The sequence below is a fragment of the Spea bombifrons genome, chromosome 5, assembly GCF_027358695.1.
Source record: "Spea bombifrons isolate aSpeBom1 chromosome 5, aSpeBom1.2.pri, whole genome shotgun sequence".
NCBI classification, from domain to species: Eukaryota; Metazoa; Chordata; class Amphibia; order Anura; family Pelobatidae; genus Spea; species Spea bombifrons.
Genome location: NC_071091.1, coordinates 46,370,314 through 46,387,327, shown reverse-complemented (window position 1 = coordinate 46,387,327; position 17,014 = coordinate 46,370,314). Strand labels below are relative to the sequence as shown.

The 17,014-nt window shown below is 44.2% G+C and overlaps 1 protein-coding gene across 1 annotated transcript in view; it reads right to left on the bottom strand.

The window, feature by feature from the left end:
• Positions 1 to 17,014, bottom strand: part of TRIP13 (thyroid hormone receptor interactor 13) — a 133,283-nt gene that overhangs the window by 23,702 nt on the left and 92,567 nt on the right. The window contains 1 exon segment of the mRNA XM_053467316.1: positions 3,127 to 3,280. Coding sequence (XP_053323291.1) covers positions 3,127 to 3,280 — 154 coding nt within the window.

Below are 17,014 nucleotides of genomic sequence, written 5' to 3'. Positions count from 1 at the left end.
TTTAATGGCAGTCTAAACAGGCAGGAAGAATTGCGGCAAAAAAATCTATTTATCAGCGTAGAGAAAGATTTAGCTAACACCACAATGAGACAAACAGATGGTCCTAGAGAGGTAGCTCAGCGGTATTATTCTGGTCTACACTACGTCAGCCACAGCCGTCAATGGTGTTGGGTTCACCAGCACATATATCCAGAGTGTTGGATGCTCTGCCCCATGAATGTCAGGAGTTTGTGAGGCTGCTTGACCAAATACCCACAGATCTAGAACTGCTGCTAACTAGAGCAGACAAGTGGTGGATTGATTATCTTCACACTGAACATGCTTTTGTTGTCTCAGCAGTGAAACAGTTTTAGGGAGACATCCAAGGAGAATAATTAGAGAAATCGGCAATGGGAGGAGCTTCAGGGAAACAGACATAGATTTAGTCAGAATTGGAGGAGGAAAGAAGGAAATAGTTGGAGAAACCAGAGATTTGGAGACTGTAATAATAATGGAAGAAAAAGGGAGAGTGGTAATTGGAGGAGAAATGAAAAAGAAGATAAGGAGCCAGAGAAAGACAATAAATACTGTTATAGTTATAAAGTTATAATTGGAATGGATATGTAATAATTTGGAGAAACAGAGATGGGATGAGCCACAAAGGTACAAATACTACTGGCAAGATAATAACTGGGACATTAAAAGAGGGAGAGATGGTAACTGGAGAAATCAGAGATGGGGGGGATCCTGGGAGAAACGGCACTAGGCAAAATGATAATTGGAGGAGGAAAGAAGGGGTGAGTAACTACAGGGAACCAAGACAACAAACTGAGATAAAGAGGGGTGATGTGGAAACATTGGGAGAACAGGATAGGGAGTTAAAAAGGGGGATCAAGAAACAGGGAGAATAAGAAGTCAGAATTACTAGCGGTCCCTGCATCTGACTTAGATGATGGAGAATCTGATTGTTTGTCCATTTGTTCCTCCAGCACAGGGTCACAAAGTTCCACGAGTGAAATATTGTCTGGTTGTGTAAGATTGAAATGCAAATATGTTGAATATGCCTGTTTTAATGTAAAGTGACAGTCCTAGGTAAATTGCAGAAAAACTTATGTCGCTGACAGAATTTATTCCGGAGGGACGGTGGGTGAATTATTACCCAAAGGGTTTTTCGCTCCCACAAGGCTTTCTGCATTAGAGGGGGGGATACTTAGAAAATATGCAATTCAGGAGAAAATAAAGTAGGGGAATGTGGTGACATAACAAGTATTGTTGTCAACGTTTTTGCCAGTTGAACTCTTCCTTGTATCACGTGTCTTGATATGCTAACGAGGGCATGGATGGGGCAACCGGTGGTGTGCTGGGTTATGTTGGACCTTTAGGTTACAGGTTAGTCTTGGAAAGTGTTGCATTGTATGTTGAGCTGTCACTCATTTATTGCATGTTACTGTGTTTTTGTCTCTTATTATATAGCTGTTAAAGTAGACGAACCTTTGTGTTATATTTGGTTTAACACCACATACGTCACTATCAAACATCCCAATATGTGTTCAGCGATACCACCCATGCATGGGTTTGTCTGGTGTTTGGGGGCTAAAAGGCCACATTTGGAAAGTGAGCCCCCCCATTTTGGTCAGTCTGCCTATGCCCTATCTGAGCCCGGTTACTCCGATTTACCCCATCAAACCTTTTTTTTTTTTTTTTTTTTTTAAAATTAGACACCCCTGGAGACCCTCTAAAAAAATAAAGTTGGAAAAGTTTGCTAAAGGATGCCCACCATCTCAGCCTCCTGGGGTGGCTGTTTGGTGTCACTGAATGCCTCGCTATCGAGGCATTTCAGCGACACCACTAAAGTTTAGAAGGCAATAGTTGATCGCCTCCTAAACTCTTCTAAAACAGGCGTCTGCCGCCATACAGTGCATGGCGGATGTTGACGCCCTGGGGAGGTATTGAAGAATGCCTCGACATCGAGGCATTACAGCAACACAGTTTATGTGAAGAGAGCGATCACAGATCACTTTCTAAGCTTGTTTAATGAAATGACGTGCCAGGCACGTCATTGGATGTTAAGGGGTTAAAAAGAAGACTGAACTGGGGTCAGACCCCAACCGGGTCTGCAACCAGTTCGGTCAGGGAGCACAGCTCCATCACTCCTAGAGTTATGAATACAGGGGAGCTGGCAAGAGGCACCTGTCCCACTAACCAGTGGGGTACACTTGAAAACTAGGGATTTCGGGTCCCAGGCGAGGACAACAGTCCCACTCACCAGGGCAGGGAGACCAGGTCCATAATCTGTGGGTAGCATGCTTGCTTTCAGTCCACTCCAGGGGCTTGAGTGATGGAAAGTTCCGTCACACAGTCCATATGGACCAAAATCTCTAAGGAATGTTTCACCTTGTGTAAAGTATGCTATGAAGAATGAAGGCAGTTCGGAAGGCAAAAGGGCATCCAACGTGGTACTAGCAAGGTGTACCTAAAAGTGAGTGTATATTACCAATTCTCCAATATGCAAACTTTTGAGCACAAATGCATGCCATATATTACACATCTTCCCACCCATATCTCCATCCTATATGAATGAAATAGCTTGCTTCTAAGCAACAATTCACTAGGACCAGGAAGATAATGCCAGGCTAATATTGTGGCACACTATTTAATTGGCGATGTATGCATAGTGAGCCCCCAATGGGCCCCCAATGGCTTTATTTAGCTCTTAAGGATAAACAATGAGTATACCGGTCATATGAAGCTAGCACTTAACACTAGATGATGATGATTACATTCATTATTTGGGAAAGCAAATGCTATAAACTACAGAGCTCATTAATCGCAAGGGAAAACAGTGCTGCTTCAGACCCAGGCAGACCAGCAAAAGCCTATTTCAACTAATCCCATGCATTTGATTGCTCCTTGAGCCAATCACATGCACAGTTATCAGAAAACCAATGGAGACAATGTCCTCCCCCCTGTGTTTTGAAGGGTGAACTCAGTGACTAATTTAGAGCTTCCAAAAATATAAATACAGTAAATTACACCACAAAGACATTAAAAACACCCAAGGTTTACCCTGGATCCTTAAGTACTGTAACAACTGCTAATACTTTATCACAACATAATAAAAATCCTATTTTTTTTTTTTTACTTTACCTTCATAAGTTCTTCTATACAGGACAGGTAAATGTTGAATATAGCAGCAGAAGATGGCAGTCCTATATAAAGCTTAAGATCGGCCCTGTCTACAAAAGCGGCATCTATTTTCTCAGTGATGTTCGATGTGGTCAAGATTACCACATTGGGGTACCTAAGTGGTTCAAAAAGTACAAATTTTAGTTTACAAGAAGAAATCTCATGTATTATTAAAAATATGTTGGTATAAAATATTTATTCATACATATTCTTAAATAAATACAAATAGAATAAATTTATATTTAAAAAAACAAGTACTGTCTGTATGGCAAATGAAAAAAGCAGATGGGAATAGCAAAACAAGGAGAGGGGGGGGCTTCCTTGGTCAGTGCCAGTCCACACCTTAGAGAGAAACTAGACTAGAACCAGAAAACCCACTTCACAATCTCCAACAGCTATTCACCAATTTACCAAGAAGTGCTATTTATATATTATTTAAAACAGGTATATATTCATCAGTGTTAATCTTGTTATAGTAATTTTTCACAAACATAGAACAAGATGTTTATCTGCCTATAGATAAAGCTTGCTTCATCTAGGACAGGGGCGTCCAAGTTTTTTCTGCAGTGGGCCACTTCATCAGAATTGTATACGTGCGCGGGCCGCACTCATTTTTCACTGGGAGAAAAATCGTCCTTTAATAAAATATGCAGATTAAAATAAAGTAAATAACACAAAACCTTTACTTTTCCTCTCACTGATTTCGGGGCCTAGAAAGTTTTGTGACTACAAATTCAGGATTCTGGATAAGTAAAAATGAAATAGTTCTATTTATCCTAGGGATACACCGAAATGAAAATTCTAGACCAAAACATTCACGGTTCACTTAGCCAAAACTTAAAATGACCCCCTCACCTTTAAAAATAATAATAAAAAATAAAAGTAGGTAAACACACCACAATTGGACAAAAGAAATTAGCAATGTGACTTGGCATGATAAGAGTGTGATTGCTAACAGCAATCACACGCCTATCATACCCAGGCAACCAGTAAATGCTGGTACCTAGGCATGATGGGACTGTGACTGCTGTCAGCAATCACACTCCTATCATGCCAAGTCAGCCAGTACATGCTGGTACAGGGTGGCTGTAAGTGATGTGCAGACCCCATATTGCTGGCAGCATCAATACACAAGGGGGGCAGCTAGCTAGGTTTCAGCATATACTGGCTGACTTGGCATGATAGGAGTGTGATTGCTAACAGCAGTCACAGTCCCATCATGCCTAGGTTCCAGCACTTACACATCCATACTATCACACACACACACTGCTATCATTCACAGATTCATTCCCTCAATCACGCATACTCATTCAAACACCCTCCTCACCCCCTTACCTGCACTGCAGCTCCTCGATGCTGCTCACAGACTTCAGCAGGGGGCGCGGCCTCCCTCTGCGTTCTCTGGTACTGCACAGAGGAAGCAGGACTGGAGCAGAGTCATGTGATGTCACGTGAACTCTGCTGGGTTCCGCTTCCTCTGTGCAGTACAAAAGACCCTCCCACAGGTAAGTAGCAGGGCTCTTGTAGCAGGGCTCGATGTATTGCCCTGGCTGCTGATCTTACGCGGGCTGCCCCTCGAAGTCAAGTTATCTGATTACAATGAATGCACATCACTATTAACCCGTATAAATTAAAGGAAATGTGCTGTTAAGTAGTAGCATGGAAATTACCTATTGATTGAATGGATATATCAGAAGTAGAATATAATATTCACTTATTATATTCTCCAAAAATACATATTACTTATGAATCTGTACTATGTTATTCTTTCTTTCTTTCTAAACTTATAGCAGGACAGGATGCTTCATAATTTGCATAAGATCTTTACTCTACCACCAATAGCAGCAAAGAGACAAGCATGAAAATCAAAATATATAACCAATCAACATAAAACAGGCACTATAAAGCCTGAAGACTTTACTGCTACCACCAACAGGTCAGATCAGCTATCCATTCAATTTTCCTATATTGATTGTTTCTATTATTAATTTTCGTTATCTTTATTGCGGATATTATTATTGCAATTACATCACCTCTATTTGTTCCCTATACTTCCCTATCTCTGCTCCCTGCAGAGACTCTGCTTTTAGGGCCCTCTCTTTAGGCCCTAAACCGTCTTCTTGTGGGTCTCCCACTTTATTTTTCCTTTTATTTTTTCTCTCTTGAACAGGTTTTCCATTACCTGTCTGTAGGAATGAGCTGCTTTCCTCCCTCTCTACGTTCCGCTTCTCTGTCCGCTCTCTCTCTCTCAAGCAATTGCGCTTTTAGTTTCACTTTCGTTTTCTATTGTTGTTCAGTTTTTGCTTTTTTGCGGTAGTTTCAGACTGTTTTCCCCTTGTTTCTTACAGTTTCTAGGTGGTCTCTCTAGGCCTAATTCTTGTTTTAATGAATCTTGCCTCTTTCAGTTTTTTCGATTATTTAGTTAAACAATATATTAAGTTTCTTCTGACATATTTGGTGCTTGCTGGCACATTTTCTCACCTGGTCCCCTGTTTAATACTAAAAAGGACATCTTGCTATACAGGGTGATTAAGGGAGGCCTACCAGATGTGGGCCTCCCTTAAGATTGGTCCCTGCCCCATCTGGGTGATACTTTTACTACATCTGGGACCTTATTACTATACTAGTAGCCTCTACCGCCACCTTGTGGTTTTATATAGGGCTGCAACAACTAATCGATAAAATCGATAATAATCGATAATGAAAATCGTTGCCAACGAATTTCATTATCGATTAGTTGAATCGATTTTTATCGATTATAAAATGAGGGTTTTTTCAGAGCAAACGCTCTGAAAATACCCCTCATTACATAATAGTTTAGTCTGACACACAGCAGCAGCTCCTACTTACCAGCCCCTCCCTGTAATCACTGTGACAACTGGCCCCGCCCCCTTCCTTCTCCCAGAAGGCCAGAACCACATGGCTGTGACACTCATCTAACTAAGTATAAAATTAATATTTGGGCTGCTGAAAGTTAGGGGAGGTGGGGGTTAATTTAGGGGCAGTTATGGTTAATGGGGTGTTTAGGGTTAATTTAGGGGCAGTTATGGTTAATGGGGTGTTTAGGGGCAGCTATGGTTAATAGGGTGTTTAGGGTTAATTTAGGGGCAGCTATGGTTAATGGGGTGTTTGGGGTTAATTTGAGGTAGTTGTGGTTAATGGGGTGTTTAGGGTTAATTTAGGGGCTGTTGTGGTTGATGGGGGTCTTTAGGGTTAATTTAAGGGATGCTGTGGTTAATGGTGTGTTTAGGGTTAATTCAGGGTAGTTGTGTTTGATGGGGTATTTAGAGTTAATTTAGGGGTAGTTATGGTTAATGGGGTGTTTAGGGTTAATTTAATGATGAGGACTGAGGGTTAATTTAATTAATTTAATAAAGTTAATTTAAGGTGCAGTTAGAGGTAAAGGGGGACAGACTAAAGGGAATCTAAATCCTGGGGGCAGTGAAGATTAACCCAGTACTTATTTATAAAAGTATGGTGTCAGTGTGCTGTGAACAGGTCTGTGACTCTATGAGGGCACTATGAGATATCTGGGGGGGTATAAGGCATATTTGGGGAGGATGGAGTGACATATATGGGGGTATAAGGCATATACGGTATATAAGGCATATGTGGGGAGGGCAGCGTGGCATGTCTGGGGAGGATGGAGTGGTGTATCAGGGGGTATAAGGCATATCAGGCACAGTGGCATATGTGGGGGTAGAGTGGTATATGTGGGAGGCAGCGTGGAGTGGAATATGTGGCAGGCAGCGTAGAGTGGTATATGTGGGAGGCAGCGTGGAGTGGTATATGTGGGAGGCAGCATGGAGTGGTATATGTGGGGGTAGAGTGGAGTGGTATATGTGGGAGGCAGTGTGGTATATGTGGGAGGCAGCGTGGAGTGGAATATGTGGGAGGCAGCGTGGAGTGGAATATGTGGCAGGCAGCGTGGAGTGGTATATGTGGGAGGCAGCGTGGAGTGGTATATGTGGGAGGCAGCATGGAGTGGTATATGTGGGGGTAGAGTGGAGTGGTATATGTGGGAGGCAGTGTGGTATATGTGGGAGGCAGCGTGGAGTGGAATATGTGGGAGGCAGCGTGGCATGTCTGGGAGGCAGCGTGGCAAGCCTGGGCTCAAATGTGCATAAATTCGGGGGGCTGGTTGGGAAATAAAGACAAGAAATGCATTTTATCAAAGTTTTTTTTTATTCTGCTGTTTGTATTTAACATCATTTGTTTATTAAATTATTTTAAATAAATGAAAAATGTACATTCATTTTTTTTATCCGATAGACACGCCTTCAGCGGCAGACCTGTCATCATGGCTCTACGTAGCCAGGGCCTCCTTTGATTTGCCCCTCCAACAAGCCCTAGCATCACTTTCCCATCCCCGTCGGCCTCCCAGGGCTCTTCGGGATGACAGTCCCTATTCAGATATTGATCCAGAGGGCTTAGTCAGCAAACGCCAGCGTAAGGGCATTATGTTTGCACCTCTAAAGGGAAGCAAAGTATGATACGCACTCTCGTCGGCTCCAGCCCAGAGCTAAGTGGGGATATCCATGGCTCCTCATCTGCGGAAGACAATGCTCTAGGCGCCTACAACGCACTCCTAGATGAGTGGCGAGACGATTCTCCTGACTCCGACCTAGATTCGGACAATCCGGAATTTCTTAAGTCTCGCAGGATGGGCGAGATGGCCTTGGACACCCAGGCTATAGGCTCCTATCTGATGACTCCATCCGGGGCTACTCCAATACCAGAGTATCCTGGTGCCCTCAATGCCGTGGACCCTGTTTTGACCCTGAGAATATAAGGCATCCACGCTCTCCGGTTTGACTCCACCTGACCAGATCTCAAACTCCCTGGTGAAATGGATCCAGAAACCACTGGAGGAGATGGTCCAGAACAAACTTCGGGCAGAATGCCTAGGTCCTAAGCTGCCACACAAGGTCTTAAGACCCCCAAGTTTGACCCCACGATGGCGACATATGTCCAAAACCTGCAGGGACCCCAGGTGGTATCAAAAGAGCCCAGGATAAGCTACTAGACATTGGTGGCCCATTGCCCCAGTTGATCCTGATAGCCAAACAAGCGATCATGTCTGATACCCCAGAAGGACGCCTCCCCTGCCAGGGAATGGATTCAGCGTTGCAGCATCATACTGGGTAACGCTACCTAACTGAACCGAGCGATGCCAGGCTGCTCTCATGTGCCAAGACCCTTGCCTTATGAATCTTGGGAGCAAGGAGATGACCCCAGCTACCGACGGTCTCCTTTTCTGGGATGCTTTCATAAAGGAGCAAAATAAGCACGTGAACATGTTCACCTCCTTCACAAAGGCCCAATCCTCCATGAGGTAAGCTTTTTCTTCCAGACAGCGTTTTTCTGGCAGGGCTGGATATCTAAGGAGCTGGACCACCAGCCTTTCAGCCACCAGAGGCTCCCATTCAGCCACCAGAGGCTACCAGTCGTCAAGCAGGGTACCACTTCCGGGCTTTGTCAAAATTCCCTCCGCCAGAGGTTCACCCAGATGAGGTGCCACCGGTCCTGCACAAGAAAGACCACAAACCCATAAGTTACCCGTTTTCAAATCTTCTCCCCTTCAGCTTGCGGGCAGGCTCTCTCTCTTTTCCGCACAATTGGTCCCTTATGTTCGGTTCAGGGCTTCCTCATAGATTTTTCTATTCAACATGCCCGCGTCATGGGTCCTCCTCAGTTCGTCAACATCATCTTCCTGGTTCGAAATTAAGTTGGGGAAATCTCGACCCGTTATAAATCTCAGAAGCCTCAACATCTTTGTCACCTGCCGTCACTTCAGATGGAACGCATCCATCTCTTCAGAGATCTACTAGAGGGCGACTGGCTTACGTCTGGATCTCAAGGACGCCTATCTCGCAGTCCCTGTCTACCAGGATCACCGCCGGATTCTTCAATTCTTCTGGCACGACGAGCTTTGGCCGTTCACCTGCCTTCCCTTTGGACCCAGCTAGGCCCCTTGGTGCTTTACCAAGCTGATGAAATCTGTCATGGGTTTCTTTCAGACCCAGGAGATCTGCAGGGTGCTATGCTCCAAGACGATTCCACTTCGGATTCTAGCTCACATTGTGGGCCTTCTCTCCTTGTCCATCCAAGCAATCGTTCCTGCTCCGCTCCACTACCGAGCTCTTTAGCGACCCACCTTTGCAGGTTTCCATCCTATGATCAGATCACCCTCTTGACGGAGGTGGGGCTAAAGCTCATGGGGTGGCTACAATACATGGAGGCATGGAGTGGTCGAGCTATCTTCATCTCCCTTCCCGACTTAGTCCTGGAATCTGACGCCAGCTTTTACTGTTGTGGGGCGTCCAGACCTTTCGTAGTGACCGGTGGTCGATGGTCAGTGGAGGAGATACAATTGCACATCAGTTGTCTGGAACGGATTGCGGGCTCCTTTCCCGTTCGGAGCTTGGTCGCGGATTGCTCCAACTTTTGCCTTGTCCTTTGGATTGGCAACCTCTCGGCAGTCCAGTACATCAATCGTCTGGTGGGCACACAGTCATCTATGATTTCTGCCTGGCCAACCACATCACATTGAAAGCAGAATATCTTACGGGCTCCGATAACACGGTGGCAGACCGGTTTTCCTGTCACTCGATGCCAGTGATTGGAAGCTGGACTGATCTCTTTGCATCCAGACTGAATACTCAACTGGCAACTTTCTTAGCCTGGCTTCTATATCCGGACTGGTCCGCAGCGCACGCCTTCCTACAGACCTGGCCTCCATCCGGGGCTTACGCTTTCCCCCCTTCGCTCTGATTCCTCAGGCGCTTTGGATGATCGGATCTGTGCTCATCACACCCCTCTGCCCATCTCAGCTTCTCATGCTCTGTCTCGGGTGCTTCCCTGAGTAGTCATCCTCTGGTCTGCTGTCTTTTGCGCAGGGACCAGTTATCTCGTCCCCTGGGTCCTAGGTATTAGTCTCTCTGGGACATCCAGAAGGTATTGGATTTTCTGAAATCCTGGCCTAACCATACTTAATCTCTTAAACAGCTTTCGGCAAAACTTGCTTTGCTTCTGGCTTTAGTTTGCTTCTGCCGCATTTCCGATGTCCAGGCTTTCGATGCTGATGTCATTTCTTTCTCTCCGCAGAGGGTGGCTTTCTTGCTTTTATGTCGCACCAAATCCTTTTCTTCGGCTGTCTCCTACCCATACTTTCCAGAGCAGCCGCTTTTGTGTGTGGCTCGCTTCTCTCAGCAGTATCTTCTGTCGACGGACTCCCATCGTCCGAGGGGTTCCCTTCAGCTGCTTCTCTCGTGTGTTTCTCCCTTTTATCTGGTATCTTCTCCTACCATCGCTAGATGGGTGTGCTGGCTTTTGGGTCTGGCCAGGATTGACCCCAGTTTCAGGGTTCATTTGTTCAGAGGGGCAGCGGCCTCTGGTGCTGTGTCTCTAGGCACCGCGGAGTGTGTCTCCTGCACTCCGCGGACAGGTCCAGGACTTCTACTTTCCATACATTTTATTTTCGCCCTGCTCCCTATGCTACCTTTGCTTGGCTTAGCGTTAAAAATGCAAATTATGAAGCCTCCTGTCTTGCTTTAAAGTTACTAATAGCCTAGGTATATTTAATATAAATTTTAATAAAGACAGGAGGCGAATAACTTCCCACCATTCCCTTCCTGCTTACTCTGTAGCGTGAGCGTTGTGGTGTGTTTTCATGCCTTGTTGTTATTACCGTCTGTTATTGACCTTGCTATAGGATCACAGTTACTGTTCCCTTTTTCTTTCAGTTTAATCGTGCCCTTTCTGTGGCTCAGAGGTGGATGTCATCGGTTCCACCTGTCGGAAATAAAACCTCCTGTTTGTATTTGCTCTTCACGTTGGCTCTGCATCACAGAAGAAGAGGAGTGGCCGTCTTCTGGCTTTATAGTAGCTGTTTTATGTTGATTGGTTATATATTTTGATTTTCATGTTTGTCTCTTTGCTGCTATTGGTGGTAGAGTAAAGATGTTATGCAAATTATTCACCTCCTGTCTTTATTACAATTTAGATTATATATGCACCAAGGCTATTATAATCTCTAATTATCAGGGTAAAACAAAATACTTAATTTAACACATTTGGGGAGAGGGTTTGTAATTGCCAAATCCAGAAGTCTATTCTGAGTAGTTTAATATTCATTTTTCTCTTCCCAGTGGATTGTTTGACTTTTTCAACAGCCATTAAATTTAAACATGAGAATCTGCTATTGCTCAAGGACTCTTAATCCAAACTTCCTATATATTTGATTGAAATATATACTTGCATTCTCCATAAGGTTCTTTTTTCCTTTCACAATTGGGTTTCCAATGTATACTGTATATTGCCACTTTTGCAAGATGGTTTTATAACAAGATCTCTTATTTCCTAACTCCCTTGCTGCTTTTTGTTCAAGTGTGGTAAGGTTAGAAAGTTGCTTAACAGGTGGCAGCAACTTAACGGCTTGAGTCCCCAATGGACGTACATGTACAGCCTGGACCCCCAAGCCCCCCCCCCGTCAGCAGAAAAAACATTTATATCCCATCGCCATAGCGCTACATGAACATACATGGTCACTACCCCAGGTCACTACCTCCAAACCTGGTTAGCCATAACTATTAAAATTACTACGCTATCGGGTACTATGTAAGGGATGGATGCGGCCCTACAGATTAAAAAATATGTATGTTGGGTATGTCTAATCCGTAGGTGCTACCGAAAATAAATTTGGTCTTTGTTCAACAGGGGTAACCTAAAGCGTAGAAGATTTTTTTTTTTTTTTTATACTAGCACTAATACCAGATTATTTAAGAATGGAATCCCTTGTGGGCCAATTGAATATCTGGCTTCTTCAACTGTGGATAAGCAGGGACAGCCTAGTCGTATGTCCGTTCCTTGTAGGAAAACCAGCGGCGTGCGGGTACATAAATGATATTACTAATAAATCACATTAATATAAAAAAGCATAACTGTTTCCGCCCCCTCAGCCAAAAAAGGGGGTCAAGAGCCTGTATTTCACATACACAGAAGCTGGTTGACAATGAACTAGGGCTGCAACTAACTATTATTTTCATAATCAATTAGTTGGCCGATTATTTTTTCGATTAATCGGATAAAAAAAACAATGTATAAAATGTTTGTTTATTTAGAATAATTTAGTGAACAAACTGGGTGTTAAAAACAAACAGCAGGAAAAAAAAAAACTGATTCAGAAAAATGCATTTCTTGTTTTTATTTCCTTTTATTTTCCAACCTGCCTCAGTTATGCACATCTGAGCCCCGGCTTGCCACTCTGCCCCACCACATATGTTTTATACCCCCCTATATGGCACTGTGCCCTCTGATATGCCCTATACCCCAGATATACCACTCCCCAATATGCCTTACACCCCCTGTATGCCACTGGGGCAGTGTTGGGTAACAGCAGAGGTTGTCTGCGCGCATCACACATATATCCAACAGCTGATAGAGAGGAGGATCCAGGTCCCCTGCAGCGCTGCGGAGGATACTCCTCTCTGGCAGACGGTGAACGTTACGTGATGTGCGCAGGCAACCTCCGCTGCTGCTGCTGTCCGGTACTCCCACTGGGGCTTCTATGGTGGAGCACTGGTCACGCCGGTGCTCCATCATAGAAGCCCTGGCAGAAGTGGAGGGCAGAATGGAGGTTGTCTGCGTGCATCGCACAGACGTTCACCGGCTGCCAGGGAGGAGGATCCAGGTCCCCTACAGTGATGTGGGGGATCTGGATCTTAGTGTTATAGTCCGACCTCTATATGAGGTCAGATTATGAGATGAGGGTATTTTTCAGATCATTTGCTATGAAAATACCCTCATCTTATATTCGATAAAATCAATTCAACTGATCGATAATGAAAATCGTTAACGAATTTCATTATTGATTTTATCGATTAGTTGTTACAGTCCTACAATGAACCGATCACCAATAGTGAGTGTACAAGGCATCCAATCAATGCGCAACACAGGCAATTTAAAGCTTTAATTGGCTGGCTGCGTGTGAACAATCCCGTGATGCACGTTGGGTTACATTATTCATATTTTTTTTCATAGGGCTGTTACGGTTAGCTATCGGATAACTGGACACATAGGGTGTGGGTGTGCAAGAGTTAACGATACCAGCCCTTTGGTCACACACTTAACCCTTAAACAAGCCACAAAAACACCAGATTGGTAATACGCTGCCAGCACCAAGTTATTTTTTAAGCTGACTACAGTTCATGGATGCTTCGGTAACGCCCAGTACCACACTGAATGGGTCAAAAATGTATAAAACCCAATTTAAGTAAAACAATGAATGTGTTATGTTGCGGCTTTCTCGGAAGGTAGAGTTTGGTTAGAGCACAGAGACAGAAACTTGATTATGTAGTTTAATCTGACAAATGTCACAGTGCTTATGTACAAAACATATATACACAAAGGTATCCTCAAGATGACCCAAACCCAGAACAGAACACCATCACCCTAAATTCCATACCATAGGGGAGTTACCATCTATGGTCATTGAGGCTGAACCGGAATTAAATTATGGCAAGGCTTTGGTATGTACAAGGTGTCAGTCTGTGTGGCTTAAGAGGGCAAACTGTAGACTATAAAATACACCTTGCCAGGTTAACCCCTCCATTGCCAAACCCCTGTGTTAGCCCAACACAGACCCTGCATGACAAGGGGGCAATCCAGCAATATCAGTCGGTCAGACAGAGTATGCTGTAGTAGGTCCTCTCTATCTTCGGTGTTGATGTGTTAAATTAGGGAGCACCGTGGACCAACTTAGTGGTTTTATTTTTTTCTGCCACTTGGAACCTTATGATTTAGATAAGAACTGCATATATACACTCACTGGCCACTTTATAAGGTAAACCTGTTCAATTGTTTGTTAACACAAATAGTTAATCAGCCAATCACATGGCAGCAATGCATTTAGGCATGTAAGCGTGGTCAAGACAACTTGCTGAAGTTCAAACCGGGGATTTAAGTGACTTTGAACGCGGCATGGTTGTTGGTGCCAGATGGGCTGGTCTGAGTATTTCAGAAGCTGCTGATCTACTGGCATTTTCACGCACATCTCTAGGGTTTACGGAGAATATAAAAAGAGAAGATATCCAGTGAGCGGCAGTTGTGTGGACGAAAATGCCTTGTTGATGTCAGAGGTTAAAGGAGAATGGGCAGACTGGTTCGAGATGACAGAAAGGCAACAGTAATTCAAATAACCACTGGCTCCGTTCCTCTCCTCGCTGCCGACTCTTCCCGGGGACGGCGCCGCCGACTCTTTCCGGGACGCCGCTGACTTTTCGGGGACGTTCCGGCTCGTTTTTGGCGGTGACGGCTGTCTGGTGTCCCGGTCTGCCTACCCGGCAGCCCGACTGTTTGGTTGGCCGGTTCGGGAGCCCAGGAATCCAGCGGGACAGTGGTCCAGTGGCCTAGCGGTCTTGCGGGCCTGCCGACGACGCGGGTGGCCTGGCGGTTCTGCAGTCCAGCGGCCCGGGAGTTCAGCGGTTTGGGAGCCCGGGAGTCTAGCGGTCTAGTGGCCCAGCGGTCTTGCGGGTCTGCCGACGGCACATGATAACCAGGATAACGCTGACACTGAAGTGCGGTAGGACACTGGATGGTGCGCACCATGCTAGGCTGTGCCATGCTCCTGCAATATAATATGTGGATGGCTTGATATGCCTGTCTATCAATTTGGTGGTGCCTCAATACTTTATATTACTCTACAGGCCTAATATAGTACTGTGGTATACCGGCCTATCGGTGAAATAATACGCGGTCTTCCGGGGCCTAATCTGGAACGATGGTCTATATGGCTTGATATGCCTGTCTATCAATTTGGTGGTGCCTCAATACTTTATATTACTCTACAGGCCTAGTACAGTGCCATGGTATACCGGCCTATCGGTGAAATAATACGCGGTCTTCTGGGGCCTAGTCTGGAACGATGGTCTATACAGTTGTCCAAGTTACCTAGTATGGCATTGCTGTGACTTAAACACGGTGGAAATAGTCTTTTTGGCGGTCTGGAGGTTTGATTTGGGGACACATCAAATGAATTTGAAGAATTTGGAGGTACAATGCGGCCTTAATAACAGACTGTATGGCAGCTTCTTTTATGATACTCACCTATATATTCTGGTTTTTGTTTTTTTTTTTGAAATTTGTCTCTAATTCGAGGAGCTATTCAGTAACTTATTGGTTGGGGATTAACCTTTCCTGCTCTTTGAACTTCTTTATTATTAACTATTACAGTCTCCTTGCTGAAGCGTGGACATTCGTCGAATATTGGTGATATACATCATTAGGAACACTGATTGGAAACTGCATGGTTGAAGCATTTTTCTAATATTCTAATTACATCAGTTAAGATCAAAGTAATAGCATTAACGACATTAATTCTAATTAAGACGAGTAAGAGAAGAGGATGCCTCCTAAAAATCCCAATCAGAAATCTGCAGGTATTAGCTCTCCTAAGGGCAATACCACGGCAGCTAAAATTGACAAATTTCTGAGGATGTCTCCCGTTGCAACGAAAAGCCGTTCGGCTAAAACTGCCTCAGCATTGGATGGTAAAGTTGATATGGAGGAATCGGTTTCTGTGTCTTCACAAGCAACGGGGGACCTAGGTGAGGCCCATGGTCGCCAATTCGATTCAGAGCTTCTTGGTAATATTCTTAAAGAAGTTCAAAATTCTAATTATGCTTTAACTCAGTTAAATCTCAAAGTGGAATCTTTGTCAACTGAAGTTTCTCTTATTAGAGATGATCTACATAAGATACGGGACAGACTGCTTAAGCTTGAAACAAGTATTCCCTCTTTGGATAAGGAAATAATTAAGATAAAATCTAATACAACTTCCCTAACTGTTGATATGGAGAAAATGAAAGCTAAAATGTCTGAGATGGAAGACAGATCCAGAAGAAACAACATTCGTATTCTGGGTTTACCAGAAGGAGCGGAGGGATCTGACCCAAAGATGTTTTGCCAGAAATGGCTTAGTGAGACTGTTGGGGTTCAATTACTTTCACCTTTATTTTGTGTGGAAAGGGCACATAGGGTCCCGGCAAAAATTTCCCCACCTGGCGCTCCACCAAGAACTTTGATGATCAGACTTTTTAATTCCGGTGATCGTGATGTAATCCTGCGACGGGCTAGGGAAATGGGGACAATTCTATTTAATTCAGTAAAGATTGCCATGTATCCTGACTTCTCTAGGGAAACTCAAATGCAGCGCGTGACTTTTGTTGAAATCAAAAAACGGCTTAGACTTGCTAACATTCGTTATTCTTTGTTGTTTCCTACTAAGCTCCGAGTGCAATATAAGTCTAATACTTTATTCTTCTTAACCCCGGAGGAAGTGTCTAGGTGGCTTGAAGGAGAGGGGCTCTAATTTATATTGTTTAAAGATATGTTTTGTTGAGGGGAGGTTTGGCAAAGGAGTTACTATGACGATGTTTAAGAGATACGTGTGGACAATGTTCCAGCACGCATCACCAGAGGGAGGGTCAAGGCAATGGTCTGGGGCTTTTTTTTTTTGTGTTCTGTTTTGAATGCAAGTTAAAGTTTTATTCTGGAATGTGAGGGGAACTGGAGATCGTCGTAAGAGGGTCGCTATATTTGATCGGCTTCAGAAACATCCCCCGGCTATAATTTGTTTATGCGAAACACACACAGTAAGAGAGATGCAAAAAAGGTTAATGAGAAGATGGGCTCAGGTGGAATTACATTCCTCTTTCTCCAATTACTCGGCAGGTGTCTCCCTACTCTTCTATCGGAAGTTTCCGCTAGAAATTTTGAATAAGAAGATTGATGAAAGAGGCAGATTTATTTTCGTACATTTAACAATATATAATCGGGAGATGATTTTTGC